At 42.6% G+C, this 16,508-nt stretch overlaps 1 protein-coding gene across 3 annotated transcripts in view; it reads right to left on the reverse strand.

The window, feature by feature from the left end:
• Positions 1–16,508, reverse strand: part of PPP4R4 (protein phosphatase 4 regulatory subunit 4) — an 81,622-nt gene that overhangs the window by 37,901 nt on the left and 27,213 nt on the right. For all 3 annotated transcript variants that reach the window (XM_053375989.1, XM_053375970.1, XM_053375978.1), the window contains exon 3: positions 12,827–12,929. In XM_053375989.1, coding sequence (XP_053231964.1) covers positions 12,827–12,929 — 103 coding nt within the window. The remainder of the gene's footprint in view (positions 1–12,826; positions 12,930–16,508) is intronic.

A 16,508-nucleotide genomic window follows, 5' to 3' on the forward strand; every position in this document is an offset into this window, starting at 1 on the left:
ACAGGGCTGCCTTAAGATGTCTTCTGAATATCAGGTAGTTGTTTATCGCTTTGACATCTGCTGGAAGGGCGTTCCACAGGGCGGGTGCCACTACCGAGAAGGCCCTCTGCCTGGTTCCCTGTAGCTTTGCTTCTCGCAATGAGGGAACCGCCAGAAGGCCCTCGGCGCTGGACCTCAGCGTCCGGGCAGAATGATGGGGGTGGAGACGCTCCTTCAGGTATACTGGGCCGAGGCCGTTTAGGGCTTTAAAGGTCAGCACCAACACTTTGAATTGTGCTCGGAAACGTACTGGGAGCCAATGTAGGTCTTTCAAGACTGGTGTTATATGGTCTCGGTGGCCGCCCCCAGTCACCAGTCTAGCTGCCGCATTCTGGATTAGTTGTAGTTTCCGAGTCACCTTCAAAGGTAGCCCCACGTAGAGTGCATTGCAGAGGGAGATAACCAGAGCATGCACTACTCTGGCGAGACAGTCCGCATGCAGATAGGGTCTCAGCCTACGTACCAGATGGAGCTGGTAAACAGCTGCCCTGGACACAGATTTGACCTGTGCCTCCATGGACAGCTGTGAGTCCAAAATGACTCCCAGGCTGCGCACCTGGTCTTTCAGGGGCACAGTTACCCCATTCAGGACCAGGGAATCCTCCACACCTGCCCGCCTCCTGTCCCCCAAAAACAGTGCTTCTGTCTTGTCAGGATTCAACCTCAATCTGTTAGCCGCCATCCATCCTCCAACCGCCTCCAGACACTCACACAGGACCTTCACCGCCTTCACTGGTTCTGATTTAAAAGAGAGGTAGAGCTGGGTATCATCCGCATACTGATGAACACCCAGCCCAAACCTCCTGATGATCTCTCCCAGCGGCTGCATGTAAATGTTGAAAAGCATGGGGGAGAGGACAGAACCCTAAGGCACCCCACAAGTGAGAGCCCAGGGGTCTGAACACTCACCCCCCCCCACCACTTTCTGAACACGGCCCAGGAGGAAGGAGCGGAACCACTGTATGACAGTGCCCCCAGCTCCCAGCCCCTCAAGACGGTCCAGAAGGATGTTATGGTCGATGGTATCAAACGCCGCTGAGAGATCCAGCAGAACTAGGAAACAGCTCTCACCTTTGTCCCTAGCCCGCCGGAGATCATCAACCAGTGCGACCAAGGCAGTTTCAGTCCCATGATGAGGCCTGAATCCCGACTGGAAGGGATCCAAATGGTCCGCTTCTTCCAGGCGTGCCTGGAGTTGTTCGGCAACCGCTCGCTCAATCACCTTGCCCAAGAATGGAAGATTTGAGACTGGGCGATAGTTGGCCATCGTGGCCGCATCTAAAGATGGTTTTTTAAGAAGCGGTTTAATAACCGCCTCTTTCAGCGTGTCTGGGAAGGCTCCCTCATGGAGGGAAGCATTCACCACCCCATGAAGCCCATCGCCCAGTCCTTCCCGGCTAGCTTTTATAAGCCAGGATGGGCAAGGATCCAGGAGACAGGTGGTTGGTTTCACTCGTCCAAGCAGCTCACTCGTCCAAGCAGGACTCTGTGGCAGTCCTGACACTAATATGGCCTATGAACATTAAAAGTGGCTGCTATAAATCTTCTAAAAATTCATGTACCATACCTGCCTTGTTCTTGTTCTTATTTTCTTTATTTGATTTTGCTGAATTATTATTTTTATTATAATTGAATCTTGTAAACAGTTGTGGGGCATTGCATGAACAGAGGCATATAAATATTTTAAATAAACAAACAATTTCTGCCCATCCTCATTACCTAAACTCACACTGGATTGTTTAGGTTGTTCCTTTCAATATACACACACAACTATATAAATCATAGCCCCAATGTTGTGTATTGGTCACACTCCTGGCTTGGAATACAAAATAATCCAGCTAATTCTCAAGTTGTATGAATTATAACACGTTTCACTCAAAAGTTAACTTCTGGAACTAGAATTCTGCTACATGTGCAAGTTCAGCAGTCAAGGCTGCTTAGGCTGCTTTGTCTGTGGATGTGCATTTGTTCTTTAATATTAACCCCTTACTCTTGCTGAAACTCTTACTGGCTTTAAAAAATGCAAACAAACAAAACTGAGCCACTATTGTCTGGCATCTTTGCCACTCAGGTCACTTCTATGAATTGTTTGTTACCAAAACTTTATATTAATGCTGCCACCATCCAGTTGTAAAAAAAACAAAACCCCACTTGCTCCCTGGTGTACTTTTTTGGCATTGTGGGATGGGGGCTCACTTTCCAAGTGGCTTTCAGCCATAGCTGGTGCTGGGAATTACACAGTGGGCAATCTGATAAGCGGCAGCACAATCAGCATCCTTGCACAGTGTTTAGCCCAAACAGAGTTCTTGGAAACAAACAAGCTTTTTCTTGAACACCCACAAAAAAAAAAAAACCTTCAAAATACAAAGCCACTACTCAAACAAGCTGAGGAGAGTTCACCCAGGATGTAGTAATATTCCCAAGATTCTGTTGTGTATGGGATCTGGCTCTGTTTTCAATTGATCCTGCTAAATTCTATTGGACAAAATAACTGGGCTGTAATGTGGAACACCTCCTGCCAACCTAGCAGTTCAAAAGCACGTCAAAGCGCAAGTAGATAAATAGGTTGGAAGGTGGGAAGGTAAACTCCATTTCCGTGCGCTGCTCTGGTTCGCCAGAAGCGGCTTAGTCATGCTGGCCACGTGACCCGGAAGCTGTACGCCGGCTCCCTCGGCCAATAAAGTGAGATGAGCGCCACAACCCCAGAGTCAGTCACGACTGGACCTAATGGTCAGGGGTCCCTTTACCTTTTTAATGTGGAACACAGTTTGGGGGGCAAAACCTGTGCCTCACCTCAGATACGGAGTTAACTTGGGGCAGGATATGGGGATTCTTAACCAGTACTGAGTGAACTCATTTATTTCCTGCAGAATGGCTGCCACTCACTTCACTTGTGGTGGGGAGAGGTAAATTCAGTAGGGGGAAATGTGGCAGTGTGAGCAACACCTGCCTGCCCTGCCCCCAGCAAAGTGCAGCCCAAACACCCCAGTGTGGGTCTTCATACAGAGTCTAAAGAGGTGCCCTCTCTCCATACACAATCAGTCTATCACAATGACGTGCATTTGTATAATCAATAAATGGCATAAATACACCAAAAGCACTGACAGACTCCTGTGCATCAGACATCAGTATGGCAAAGATGTAAATGGATTATAATGTTTTGTACTGAATATCATTAACTGTGGCTTTAGGTATCTTTCCTGTTTAGTGAGGCTTCTATATTCATGTGATTTCCTCCATGCACAGCATGGGTCTGTCACCACAAATCAAGTAGAACTCATCTCAATTTATGTGTTGTGCCTCTGAGCTGGAGATACAAATCTACTGCATACCTAGAAGAGACATCTAAAATGTACAGGCCAATATTTAACTTTACTTCCTAAATTATTGATATAGAAAGAACGTTTATAGTACAGCAATGCCTCATCTTAAATGGGGGTTCGGTTACCAGGGTTATGTGTATATACCAAAATTGCGTATAGCCAAACCCTTGGAGCTGCCCTGCAGCTAGCCAGCCTGCCTCCTCTAAAGTCGCTGATGGGGGGGGGGCAGGAGAGAGAGAGCATCCCCAGCAATCCTAGAGCTAGTGTCCTGAGTGGGCCTTGCCCAGCAAACAAGGCCAAGAGCTGAAAAGCTCTTTTCACTCCGGGGCCGCTTGGGGTTACCCAGTAAGAAAAGAGCTTTTAAGCTCTCAGCCTTACTGGCACACCAGCTCTAAAAGTGCTAGGGATGCTCCCATGAGATCTTGCGGGAAGTCACATTGTCCCACGAGGTCTTGTGAGAGCTCTACCTCTCTTTCAAATCAGAACCAGTGAAGGCGGTGAACGTCCTGTGCGAGTCCCTGGAGGTGGTTGGAGAATGGATGGTGGCTAATGGATTGAAGTTGAATCCTGACAAGACAAAAGTACTGTTCTTGTGGGGCTGGTGTGGAGGACTCCCTGATCCTGAATGGGGTAACTGTGCCCCGAAGGACCAGGTGCGCAGCCTGGGAGTCATTTTGGACTCACAGCTGTCCATGGAGGCGCAGGTCAATTCTGTATCCTGGGCAGCTGTCTACCAGCTCCATCTGGTATGCAGGCTGAGACCCTACCTGCCCACGGACTGTCTTACCAGAGTGGTGCATCCTCTAGTTATCTCATGCTTGGACTACTGCAATGCGCTCTATGTGGGGCTACCTTTGAAGGGGACCAAGAAACTACAACTACTCCAGAATGCGGCAGCTAGACTGGTGACTGGGGGCGGCTGCTGAGACCACATAACACCAGTCTTGAAAGACCTACATTGGCTCCCAGTACATTTCCGAGCACAATTCAAAGTGTTGGTGTTGACCTTTAAAGCCCTAAATGGCCTCGGCCCAATATACCAGAAGGAGCATCTCCACCCCCATCGTTCTGCCCGGACACTGAGGTCCAGCGCCGAGGGCCTTCTGGCGGTTCCCTCATTGCAAGTAGCAAAGCTACAAGGAACCAGGCAGAGGGCCTTCTCGGTAGTGGCGCCCGCCCTGTGGAACGCCCTCCCATCAGATGTCAAAGAGATAAACAACTACCTGACATTTAGAAGACATCTGAAGGCAGCCCTATTCAGGGAAGTTTTTAATGTGTGACATTTTAATGTATTTTTAATCTTTGTTGGAAGCCACCCATAGTGGCTGGGGAAACAACAGCCAGATGGGCGGGGTACAAATAATAAATTATTATTATTATTATTATTATTATTATTATTATTATTATTATTATTATTACTACCAGTCCCAGAACCAGCCCACCAAGTGGGTCTTGCCTGAGTGACCCCAAGTGAACCTGCCATTGAAAGAGCTTGTAAGTTATTGGGCTTGCTTGGGACTTGACTTGCACAATTTCAACCAGACTGTCTTCCACTGTGTACAGTTGAAATTGCACAAGTCAAATGCACATAAGATGAGGTATATCATCTGGGAGGTGGGAAGGCAAGACATACCGTATACGTATACGTAGAATGAGATTTATTGATACACCAACCTATTTGTTAAATGGTAAAGTAATCTGCTCAAATGGTTAACAATATAATAAATGAAATGTTAAATAAGTTCTAATTTCTAGTATGCTGTCAGAGTGAAAGCTGACAATATAAACTGTCAAGCTCTTTTAAAACCTACACAAAGGTATTACAAAGGAATAAAAAAGGTGCATTGCTTCAACTTTCCTTGATGACTCTGATACATAGAAAGAGCTGCAACAAGGTGGAAATTTATGGCACAAAATTGAAACGTTTGACATCCAAGTGAAACATCCCAGCTTAAAGATTTTGCTGACAGCTGTTGCGTGAATAGAACGTGTGCACGTCATTTCCTCTATGCAAGACAAACAACCATGATAGCTCAATATGGAAATGTCAATCCAGAATTAAACATATGAAACATAAAACTATAAGGAAAATCAATTATTCACCTTTAAGGAAGAAGATTTAGGTATGTTCACCATAGTGCCTGTGTGCCTTGATTAAAGAGCTATCTTTAGCATTTTACTGGATGATATGTGTAATTCAAATATATTTTACAATTCCATGTTTCTCTGATTTTTCACTAAGGGATGTCTACAAGGGCTTGAATGCCATTAAATATCCTGTAATTTGCCATAGAACAAGGCACAGATATTTTGTACTGGGAAAACAAATTGAGAGTGACAGAGAAAGGCAAGAAAGCACCAACAGATTAGGAGCATGAGCTGACTAGGGTCACTTTACCTCATTTATGCCCACTCAACTACTTGGATCTGCAGAACTGGCACTGTTATAGGTAAAAGGTAAAGGTAAAGGTAAAGGTACCCCTGCCCGTTTGGGCCAGTCCTGCCAGACTCTAGGGTTGTGCGCCCATCTCACTTAAGAGGCCGGGGGCCAGCGCTGTCCGCAGACACTTCCGGGTCACGTGGCCAGCGTGACAAGCTGCATGTGGCGAGCCAGCGCAGCACACGGAACGCCGTTTACCTTCCCGCCAGTAAGCGGTCCCTATTTATCTACTTGCACCTGGGGGTGCTTTCGAACTGCTAGGTTGGCAGGCGCTGGGACCGAGCAACGGGAGCACACCTCGCCACGGGGATTCGAACTGCCGACCTGACGATCGGCAAGTCCTAGGCGCTGAGGTTTTACCCGCAGCGCCACCCGCGTCCCAATGGCACTGTTATAGGTAGCATATAATACTAGATCCATACTTCTAAGAAATCAATATTTTGGTGTGGCAGCACCTACACTTTGGAACTGCCTGCTTATTGACATCAGGCAGGAATCTTCTCTGTACTCTTTTTTGGTGCCTGATTAAAATGTTTTTGATTAGGCAAGCCTATAGAGACATGTAGAAGTTAGATATGTTTTATTTCTTTTTGGCCACTGTTGATTTCATTATTTCATTTCAGTATTTTTGTAATCCACTTGGAGCTTTCCTTAATATCAAGCGGTATATAAATAAACACAATGATCAACAGACTGCCTGCCACAGTCTTTAAAAAGTATCAGCCTACCCAGAAGAAAGGTCCCATGGCGATTCGTGCAATAGTGGTTGCTGCTTGGGAAAGGCAACAGATGATATCTAAAAAAGCCTTCTCAAATGACGGTCAGTTCTCTGTTCCCAAGAAAAACAATGGCAGCTTTGGAACTGTGACCTAGAGGAGTGAAGTTACTAAACCAAACCTTGTGCTGGGCCATTGGGCAGCCTGAGCTCTAACTCACATGAACTTAAACTGAACTTGCCATAAGTGCAATACTCCTTTTGTTGACACAAAAGGATCCTAGCAATCAGGATTTACAAAGATGTTCACTTCCTTCTCCTCGAAAATACAGGTGTTTTTTTTAAATAAAAGAATGCATCATCCTTGTATGTAATGTGCACACTTGCTGCATTCCTGATTGCAAGACATATTGAGCACTAAGCCAACTTGGCTTTTGAGTTTTGGCAAGAAAATTAACTATGGGAAGGACCCAATATTACACAAGAGGAGCCTAACTTCCCTGCTCTCCCCTGCAGTCCCCCTTGCACTACCAAAAGCTGTCCCAGTGCATTCCTTCAATCACTTGGAGCAGATTTTGAGGGAACACAGCAGACTGCAGGCAGGAGTGGAAGGTGAAGTCCCATTGCATAAGCAGAAGTCTGCTCTGTTTATACATGAGCAGCATTGGATACACCCCTAAGGCATTACCAGAACAAAAGCAATCGACTTTACACTAAAATTCTATTATTTAGAACATATGTAACAGGCCAGGAGTCAAAAAGTTACAGTACAAAATCTGTATTTATCACATTGCCACACCTTGATAAGAACGTTTTGAGGACCAGTGTTGTTATTATACCCGTAATTTGAGGATGTCAGAGCATGCCCATTAGCCACTCCTCTGTCTAAATCCATCTTCTCAGAATGGTTTACATTTAACTAGCTTGTAAACAGCAGCATAAATCCCAAGATTCCGGGAGCAAACCATTACATGTCCTTTTTTTAATGCATACTAAGCATCTCCTTCCAATCTTCTCCCACATACCAGCTGCTTAGCTTGCAATAGCAAGAAACTCAGAATGAACAGTGCTGGCTTGCCCATTAGACAAATAAGACAGTTGTCAAAGGTGACAAGCTTGGAGGAAGTAGCAAGATGCGCCCCCCCTTTGCTTCTGTTCCAGTTATGGAAGAAACCCTAAGTCTTGGTGTTCGTTTCACTCTTTCCCACTGCATCCTGTCATGAAAAAATCAGGTGGAAAGGACTGGGAGCCAAGGATGGGATGAAAGGCTCAACTGAATCATTTCTGCAGCTCAGATCCACTTCCTATTCATGTGAAAGAGGTTAGAACCAGACTACATAAGGTCAGACTATTATAACGTTAGTTTGAAACATGATCACAAATGGGACTTCACATATTTTATCCTGTGAACCACCCTGAGAACTGCAGGTATAGGGTGGTATACAAATTTAATAATAATAATAATAATAATAATAATAATAATAATAATAATAATAATAATTCATTTCTTGTCTCCTGGCTTGAGTGCTCTTTAACTGCCATTTGCAAGTGAAATAGGAAGACTGCACTGAGCTGGGAGACTGAGGAGTTTTGGGTTTCATGGTAGCCCAACCATGATTCATAAAGCATGGAAGGATACACAGGGCAGGCATAATTGCTGCTTTTGCCAAGTCCCCACCCATGCTGATATGCAGAATCATTATTCAGCCCATGATATATGACAAAATAATGTCAACAGGAGCAGGTTGGACTACAGCCATAATAGAATGATATACTATCTAAGAAGAGAGGCAAAAGTAGTCATGGATTTACTTGCTATTCGGCACCCAAGAACAAGTCACTGCCTGGCAGTTCCACATCAGCTGACCAGCTAGTTTTCTTATGTGAAATAATAATTAGTGCAAGATTATCCAATTATCAACCACATTCCCAGGCAAAGTAAGAATCCTGTTTATTGCCGGGTGTGTTAAAAAACGTGTTGAAGAACCATTTCCACTCCACTGAAATAAAGTTTTCTAAGAAATGGTGAAACTACCTACAGAAAACCTGTGAATATTTTGAAAGCAGTATAAGACCTTTCTGATTGTGTTAGCTGAGCTGGATAAGGATGACAGAATGCAAAATATGTTGTGCTTTAAGCCATTTTGTTATATTTAGATCCCCCCCCCAATGATTGCTTGTATGCTATCCTGAAATCTCAAAATGAATTAGCTTATACAGTATATTCAAATAAATGCAAATTAATATGTTAACATACTTCTGAAAAATCTAGATGCCACAGTAGTGAAATAAATAATTACTAACAAGCCTGAACTTTGTGCAATACTACTAATGGCAACAATAGTCATCTCAAATTATAACATTCAACTGCTATGAACAGCAACTCAAAGAAGTAGAAACTTCACTTGTCCAGGTCTTCTTTGGATGAGGATGCTATTTTTAGAGTAGGATCTGAAACAGGCCTAAGCCCTCTCCAGGCAACAAAAGAGTACATGTGGGCATATAATGGGTTGGGAAAAGATGCCTGTCCACACAAGCCTTTCCCCCAATGACTCGACTGGCTCCTGGTCCTACCCTGCATAATCAGGATTCCTAATTGGAGAAATCTAATTGCATTCTGTAAAATGCTGTTACTGCAGAACTGGATGCAAAAAGGTTGAAGAAGGGACACTAAGTGTGTACACCCTTGATGGCTTACAAAATTTGAGCTCCCACATGTTTTTCTGAATATAATCTCTGGGCTTGTACACTTCCTATCCCATTTATCTTGTTGCTTGCAGAAGACAAAAGAATGCACCAGAGAAACCTCCTATTTATCTGAACTCATGATTTAAAGGTAGAAGGTTGCCCTCACTCAGTACCTTTTCTCTGTGCTGAGGGCAAAGGTGAGAGTTGAGGAGGGTTACATGGGAGCCTGAAGCCCAAGGGCCAAATAGTACCCAAACAGGAAGTATGTTTCAAAATACTCTTCACCTACTCTGCTGAGAGAGACCTCACAGTCAAGCTATTCTTAGAAGTCTTCTTCCTTCAGTAAAAAGTCAGAAGATACCCATATCACAACACTATAGTCAAGTAAGCTGACATTTTTAATAAGTCAAAGGTTTCTTCTCATCTTGTCATTTTAAAGAGAAAAGTGAACCAGCGTAATTTTCAGCTTGCAGACCACCTCAGAATAAGAGCCATGACAACATGAGAAAGATTAGCCCAAATTATTAGCAATGATAGTCTGAGGCTCTTGCAAGCACTTACAATTATTACTCCTTTCCCGTTTCTTCTGTTTCCCCCCAAAGCCTCCACAGTCACTATTATGGATGACCTTTAAAGTCTATCAAATAATTCAGGGAAACGCAGGAAGAAAGAGGCGGATGGGAATATGCTGGAAATATATTAAAGAGCCCTTGGGCTAAATTAGAAAATTGCCACTTTGTTCAGAACTTAAATGAAAGAAGAACCAACAAACAAATGTTCAGATGTGTTCCAGAACTTCAGTCGGCAAGATTTCAAATGCCACACATGGCTCAGCCAATTAAAAGGGGGCAATTTATCATTAGGACTCCTACTACTTCCTTACTAGAAGGCCACATACCTAACAACTAACAACAACTGAACCCTTCAGTAGATGTCACACTTGTAACAGAAAGAAAATAGAATTCTTTAAACAAAAGGGAAATCTAAGGGAACAAATCTTTAAACAAAAGGGAAATGCTTCCTGTAAGTCAGACTGAAGAGGCTGCAAAAATAGACAGAGCAATTCTACGTTAATATTGTGCTGCCACTCCACTGATGGAACAGCCGCTGCATCCATGCGTGCTTGGCCCAAGGGGACAAGGTGAAAACACATAACACAGAAAACACACAAACAGCATAGCAATGACAGACACACCCACAACGTCCCTGAAAATTCTGCCAGCGTCCACCACATGGTAAGCATACATGAAGGGGCTAAGGCACACAACCTGCTTCACCACACACAAAACATGCACAACACCACGTCCGCCCCACTCCATCAGCCTCAGTGGCGCAGACAATGATGTTCCCCCAACTGCTAGTCCCCATGCATCTCTCCCTACAGACAGGGGCTTGAATCCCCTAATGCTCCTCACAACCAGTTTTACAAGCACCACACGTGAGCACACATACACACAGGAACAGACAAGGGGTCATCAGCCACTCAGGGGTTCGTGAGCCACTTTTCTGGCAAGCAGCCAATAGCAGGGATATGCAATGAAGGCAGCCACAGAAACACACTGACAGCAGCGACCTCCAGTGGCCAACTCAGGAGGGCCTGGAGTTCTTCTCTCAACCCGTCTTTCTCCCCCCTCATCTCTTCTGAACACCACTCACTGTCTCGTACACCCTGGCAGCATCCAATCAGGGGACCTGACTGAGTCGATAAAGGAGAGCTCACTGTCTTCGAGCCCATCAAGCCTCTTGCCCACCCCTGAGGTCATATATAATTATTATTAGTAGTATCATCATCATCATCATCATCATCATCATCATCATCATCACTCCCATGCTTCCTCCCAAAAGGAGATCATGGCAGCAGTCAGCAAAGAAGCAAAGCAATCAATTTAAAAATAAAAATAAAGTATTTAAAAACAATAAAAACTTCTAAAAACATTTTTTTAAAAACACTATATTCCACTACTAGGGTGGGGGGAATGGATCCCTGTCTTTCAATCCTTGACAACAAAGAAACAACACATACAGCACAGTCAAAATCTTTAATTGTTGGCTAAAAAAAAAATCCCCTTACTCTGAAATCAGTGGGAGTAAAATTCTTGGTTCTAGCTCTGCAATGGAGATGGAGACTTATTTTGCAGGATACAAATTAAGTGTGCTTCTTTGCCATGCTGCCCACATTCCCATCCCATTTCAGCCTTTCTGACAGCACAACGTCATAAGCAGAATGGCTTCGATGACTGAGTCATGGCCGCATTCCACCAGCAGAGGAAGGATCATGTCTAAACCCATAGGACCTCAAGTGTTAGACTGCAGTATAGAATTACATCCTAAATATCCAAAGCAGCCACAACAACAAAAAAAACACTAGTTCATACAAAGCCAATTAGAGAAAAAAAATCCAAAAGGAAACAGTAAGATTAAGAATGTATACAAGTAGAAATTCATAGGCGTACCAGAGAACAATAAAAACAACATTACAGAAAGAAAAATCTAATTAAAAGCTCCAAACCCCCCATGAATGTATTTATCTGGTGCCTAAAAGTTAGAAGGATAGGCACCATTCAAGTGTCCCTTGGGATGTTGCTCTACAACCATAGTGCCGCCACCAAGAAGACACTGTCACCAGTCTCCACCTTCCTCAACTCAGATGGAAAGGACACTTGGACCATGGCTTCCAATAAGGATCTCAAACAACTTCATATTTTATACAAGCATTTCAAAGCTACAACAGGATTCCATTAGCACAGTCTACACAGAGGCACTATTGTCTGCAGTCCCTTCCACTACTTTAGGTGTACCAAAGAGCTTCTGCATGTTCCATAGGTCTTTTCATCTTACAACACAGCATGGAGCACTATTGTTCAAGAATGACAAGTCCAAGGCCACACTGAGTGCCCAGAGCTAGCTGAATAGCTCCTTAAATAATGGGTTCTTTGGCTCACATAAAACATGCAAGTGAAAGAGCAGGTGTTTGAACTGGGTGGAAGGAGTTCTCTTGGTGAAAGCTTAGGGTTTTGGAGGACGAAATTAAAATTATACCTAAGGGTTTGTGAAAAGTCTAAAGTTTTCAAACTAAAACATTATTCCATTCATATATACACCATATATATATATATACATATATATATATGATTGCAAGCCCTTTTGAGTCAAAACCTGTCTCTGTCACTCCCTTGTTGACAAAAATATAAATGTTTTGCAATCTGCCCTCAGCCCTGGATAGTATAAGCAAGCCTTAAATGCATACATAAATAAACGAGTAGACAAATTATTGACTGGAGACAACTATTGGAAACCAATAGCACTGATATCCCAGAATAATGCAATAAACATGCATTCATCTCATCAGGATAGCTAGTTTTAATTTTCCATATATGGTTAAATAACTAAAATCGCATACAAATACACTAATTATAAAGAGTTACCAATACAGTGCTATTGGAGTATGTTATTCAATCTGAAAAACATGTTTTCTTTTGTTGCCTTCTTTATTGAAGGTCTGACTCACAACTGTTAAAATCAATGGGAGCTTTGTCATTAGCAAGTATGGGATGTGGGTCGCATTCAATTATTTTAAATAAGATAAAAAACAACAATCAAAGTAAGGCAAACTACACTTACTCTAACTTTTGGCAGGACTCTCCTTAGCGTCTCTGCAGGATTCTGTCGCATCAGAACTGGAAGACTTGCAACCACGCTTGTTCCTTGGATATCCTGACCAGAACTTATAAAAAAACACATTTGTTTTAAAGTATTTTGCAATGAGAACATCTTTAGCAAAAGACCAAAAAAACCACTTTTGCTCATATCTCTCTTGTTTAAACATTACAATACATAAATTACACGTATTTAACGCTTTGAAATTTAATTTAAAAGTGCATACAACACAAATCTTCATTTAATTAACTAGAAGTAGCATAACAATACACAACGAAAACATTCTACCTCCTATGTGATGTGATTGAAATGCATTCAGTAAAGTCACAATGTATCCTTAAAACACCATTTTAATTGTTTTACCAAAACAGACGCAACATGCAGTGAGGCAAGAAACTGTTACAAGCCAATGAAAGTGTTATCATTTTCAGATGCGTAGCAAGTATTATTTTTGCATCACCAATAAAGCAACTGCTAACTTGAGGGGGCTTGGTAAGAATGTAATCTCAACCCTGAAACAACAAGCAAGAGTAATCTGTAATAACCAGTTGTTGTTGTTGTTGTTGTTAATAATAATAATAATTGTACCCCACCCACCAGACTGGGTTGCCCCAGTCACTCTGAGCAGCTACCAAGATATAAAAAAACATAATAAAACATTAAACATTTAAAAGTTGCCTATATAGGGCTGCCTTCGGATGCCTTCTAAAGGTTGCATAGCTACTTATCTCCTTGACATCTGATGAGAGGGCATTCCACAGGGTTGGTGCCACTACCAAGAAGGCCCTCTGCCAGGTTCCTTGTCATTTCACTTCTCACAGAGCTGGATCTCAGTGAACAAAAGGAGTGAAGATGCTAGGTGCTTGGAATCAAATTATTGTAGCTCTGCTTTCAAAGTACCGTAAGATACTCTTCCTTCATCCACCAACCTTTTCATCCAGAGGAAGCAGAACCTGGAAAAGGTCCTTCTATATTCCTCCCCATAAAGCAGGGATTGAGAACCTGTGGCTCTCCAAGTGCTGTGGGACTGCAACTCCCATCATCTGTGACCACTGGCCATGCTTCCTGGCCTAACGGGAGCTGGAGTCCAGAAATATTTGTAGGGCTGCAGGCTGTCCATTCTTGCCACAACAGCTCAGTTGGGTTCCAGACCTTGTTGGAACAAGCTGTTAACATGGAGTTGTCCAAAGTCCAGCTCCTCCAGGCTAGTACTTGCTACTGAGTGAGTGGCTAGTATGCTTTTGATTGTCTATGGCTTACATAGGAACAGAACATAGGCAGCTGCATAATACTGAATTATAGTATTGGTCCATGTAGCTTAGTATAATCTGTGCTGACTGGGAGTGCCTCTCCAGGGTCTCAGACAAGGAATCCCTTCCTAGCCCTACCTGGAGATGCCAAGGATGGAACCAAGCACTTTCTGCATGCAGAGCAAATGCTCTACCACTGAGCTACGGCCCTTCCCCTTTGCCTACTCCTGCTCCTTCCAGAATCTCTTCTCATCCATGGGCTTCTCTACATACAGGACAGGAGACAAATTTATAACATGAGCATGGGATGATATTTTAGGAGCCTCACAATAGCTGGTTCTGGCACTTGAGCCTTATGCTATATATGGGGGAAACTGTAACTTGAGTGCTGAGGAAATACCCTTGGTAGACAAATTTGAGATGAAAACCAACATTCAGTTACGGACTCCAATCTACATCCTGACATACAATCAGAATGGGTTTCTTCAGTAATAAGGCAGGCTATTATGAAGAATATTGGATTTCACTAATTTAACTAATAGATAGATAGGTATATGTATATATATGTATTAGACAACTCTCATACTGGGGAATCATTATCCTTGAATAATATAACATCTGTTATGAAAACTTTAGGGATATTCAACTGGGGTCCTTTTGAAGGGCTGGGGAGGGAAGAAAGATCAGGAACATAAGAATAAGCTCATTGCTTATTTGTAGTTGAAAGAGGCACATAACAAAAACTCAAAATTGAATGCACAACGTTCTAGATTCAAACCACAACATATATGGTTAAAAGGAATTCAGATAGCGTTACTAGAAAATACATCTGTCTGAAACCTTGAAGACAGTATGCCCAGATGCAGTAACTATCTCACTCAGTATAAGGCACTTTCACATGTTCATGTTTCTGTTAATAAATTCACACATATTTTAAAAAATAAAAGGGTCCAGATGGAAATGTTAAGTACACAGCGTCAGTCTCTCAAACTATAGCAAAGTTTTGAATTGCTTCCAAGATTTGTCTTCATGGGAAGTTTTTAATTCTATACTAGATAAATCTTTTTCATATTAATCCTGCTTTAAAAAAAATCTTCATCACACGTGAACATGCTATACTATAATAAACACATATATGTGAATCCTTTTCCGTGAAGTTAACCAATAAAATGATGTGGCAGGGGGGATGGGAAGAGATTCGTTCATTTTGGCACAAAGAGGAAGCCAGCATTTGTGTAAACTGTATGTTAACGCAAAAAAGTGGTGTGATGATATGCAATTCTAAAGAAAAACGAGGCCTTTCCTTTAAAAAAAAAAGCTCCAAGTGGCTGGCTTGCTGTCAATTTAAAATGAGAAGCAGAGGGTTTTTAACACCTACACAAGCTGTAATTTTCCAACTGTGGAAGATTTTTCTTTTATTTCTACTGAAATAGCAAAATTGGTGATCCTCTGCTCTTTAGCGATTCTGAATTAAAACCATCTATCATATTGTGGTCACTCCAGCAGTTTTAACACTATAAGATGCATCAATATATACACACACACTTTTTATTTCAATCAGGGGTTGCTGCAAATTCAGCATTGTCTAGAAACTGTCATTTTATTAAAAGCACTAACCACAGGAAAGCTCTCCCAAAACTTAAAGTCAACTTAACTATTCTGCCATTGTGTGAACAAACTTCACAATGCTAAGGTTTTCATGGAGGGAAAATAATTTCTACATTTTCAATTTTTTTCTATAGAAGTTAAGCTATGTATATTGTGATATTAGATTACAAACAAGCAGGTCCTGCAACAAAATGTTGCAGTGCTCAATGCTGTTGCTCAGGATTTCAGCGCTTCATCCCATTCCCAGCTTCATCCCATTCCCAGCTTCCACCCAGTTAGTTTGTCATCACCCCAACTACAAAAAAACCCCAATGGCAACACTAAGTCAGTATCCTGTGGCTACAGACTACAGTCTGTCCTCTTAGGCATTTTGGGGAATGGGTGCCAAGCCCCCTAAATAACTTTTACCAACCTTGGGGCTCCCTTAAGACTGTTGATGGAGCCTGTGAAAAAGACTGAACTATAGTCCTAGAGTGCTTGTATATATTATGGGGATGTTTGCCTTGCTTGTATGTCTTATTGCAACTTGAGTGGGGGTTACCAAGTTAACTTTGCATTGTTCAAGATAAATTTGCTCTGCTAGCGGAATGGCAGAGTTGGGTGTTACCTTTTGTGCTGTTATATACAAGACTGCACAATATCTACACTCTTTGATTCCAGTAGGAAGATCTGCACAGTTGGACAAGTTCTGCTCCAGCTATTTCCATGGTGAGAGGTAATTCAGTGAGTAACAAATGCAAAAACCTCCTAGACAGAACAATCCAGTAGTCATGGGTATACTTCTGCTA

This window comes from Podarcis raffonei, chromosome 1, assembly GCF_027172205.1.
Source record: "Podarcis raffonei isolate rPodRaf1 chromosome 1, rPodRaf1.pri, whole genome shotgun sequence".
Lineage (NCBI taxonomy): Eukaryota > Metazoa > Chordata > Lepidosauria > Squamata > Lacertidae > Podarcis > Podarcis raffonei.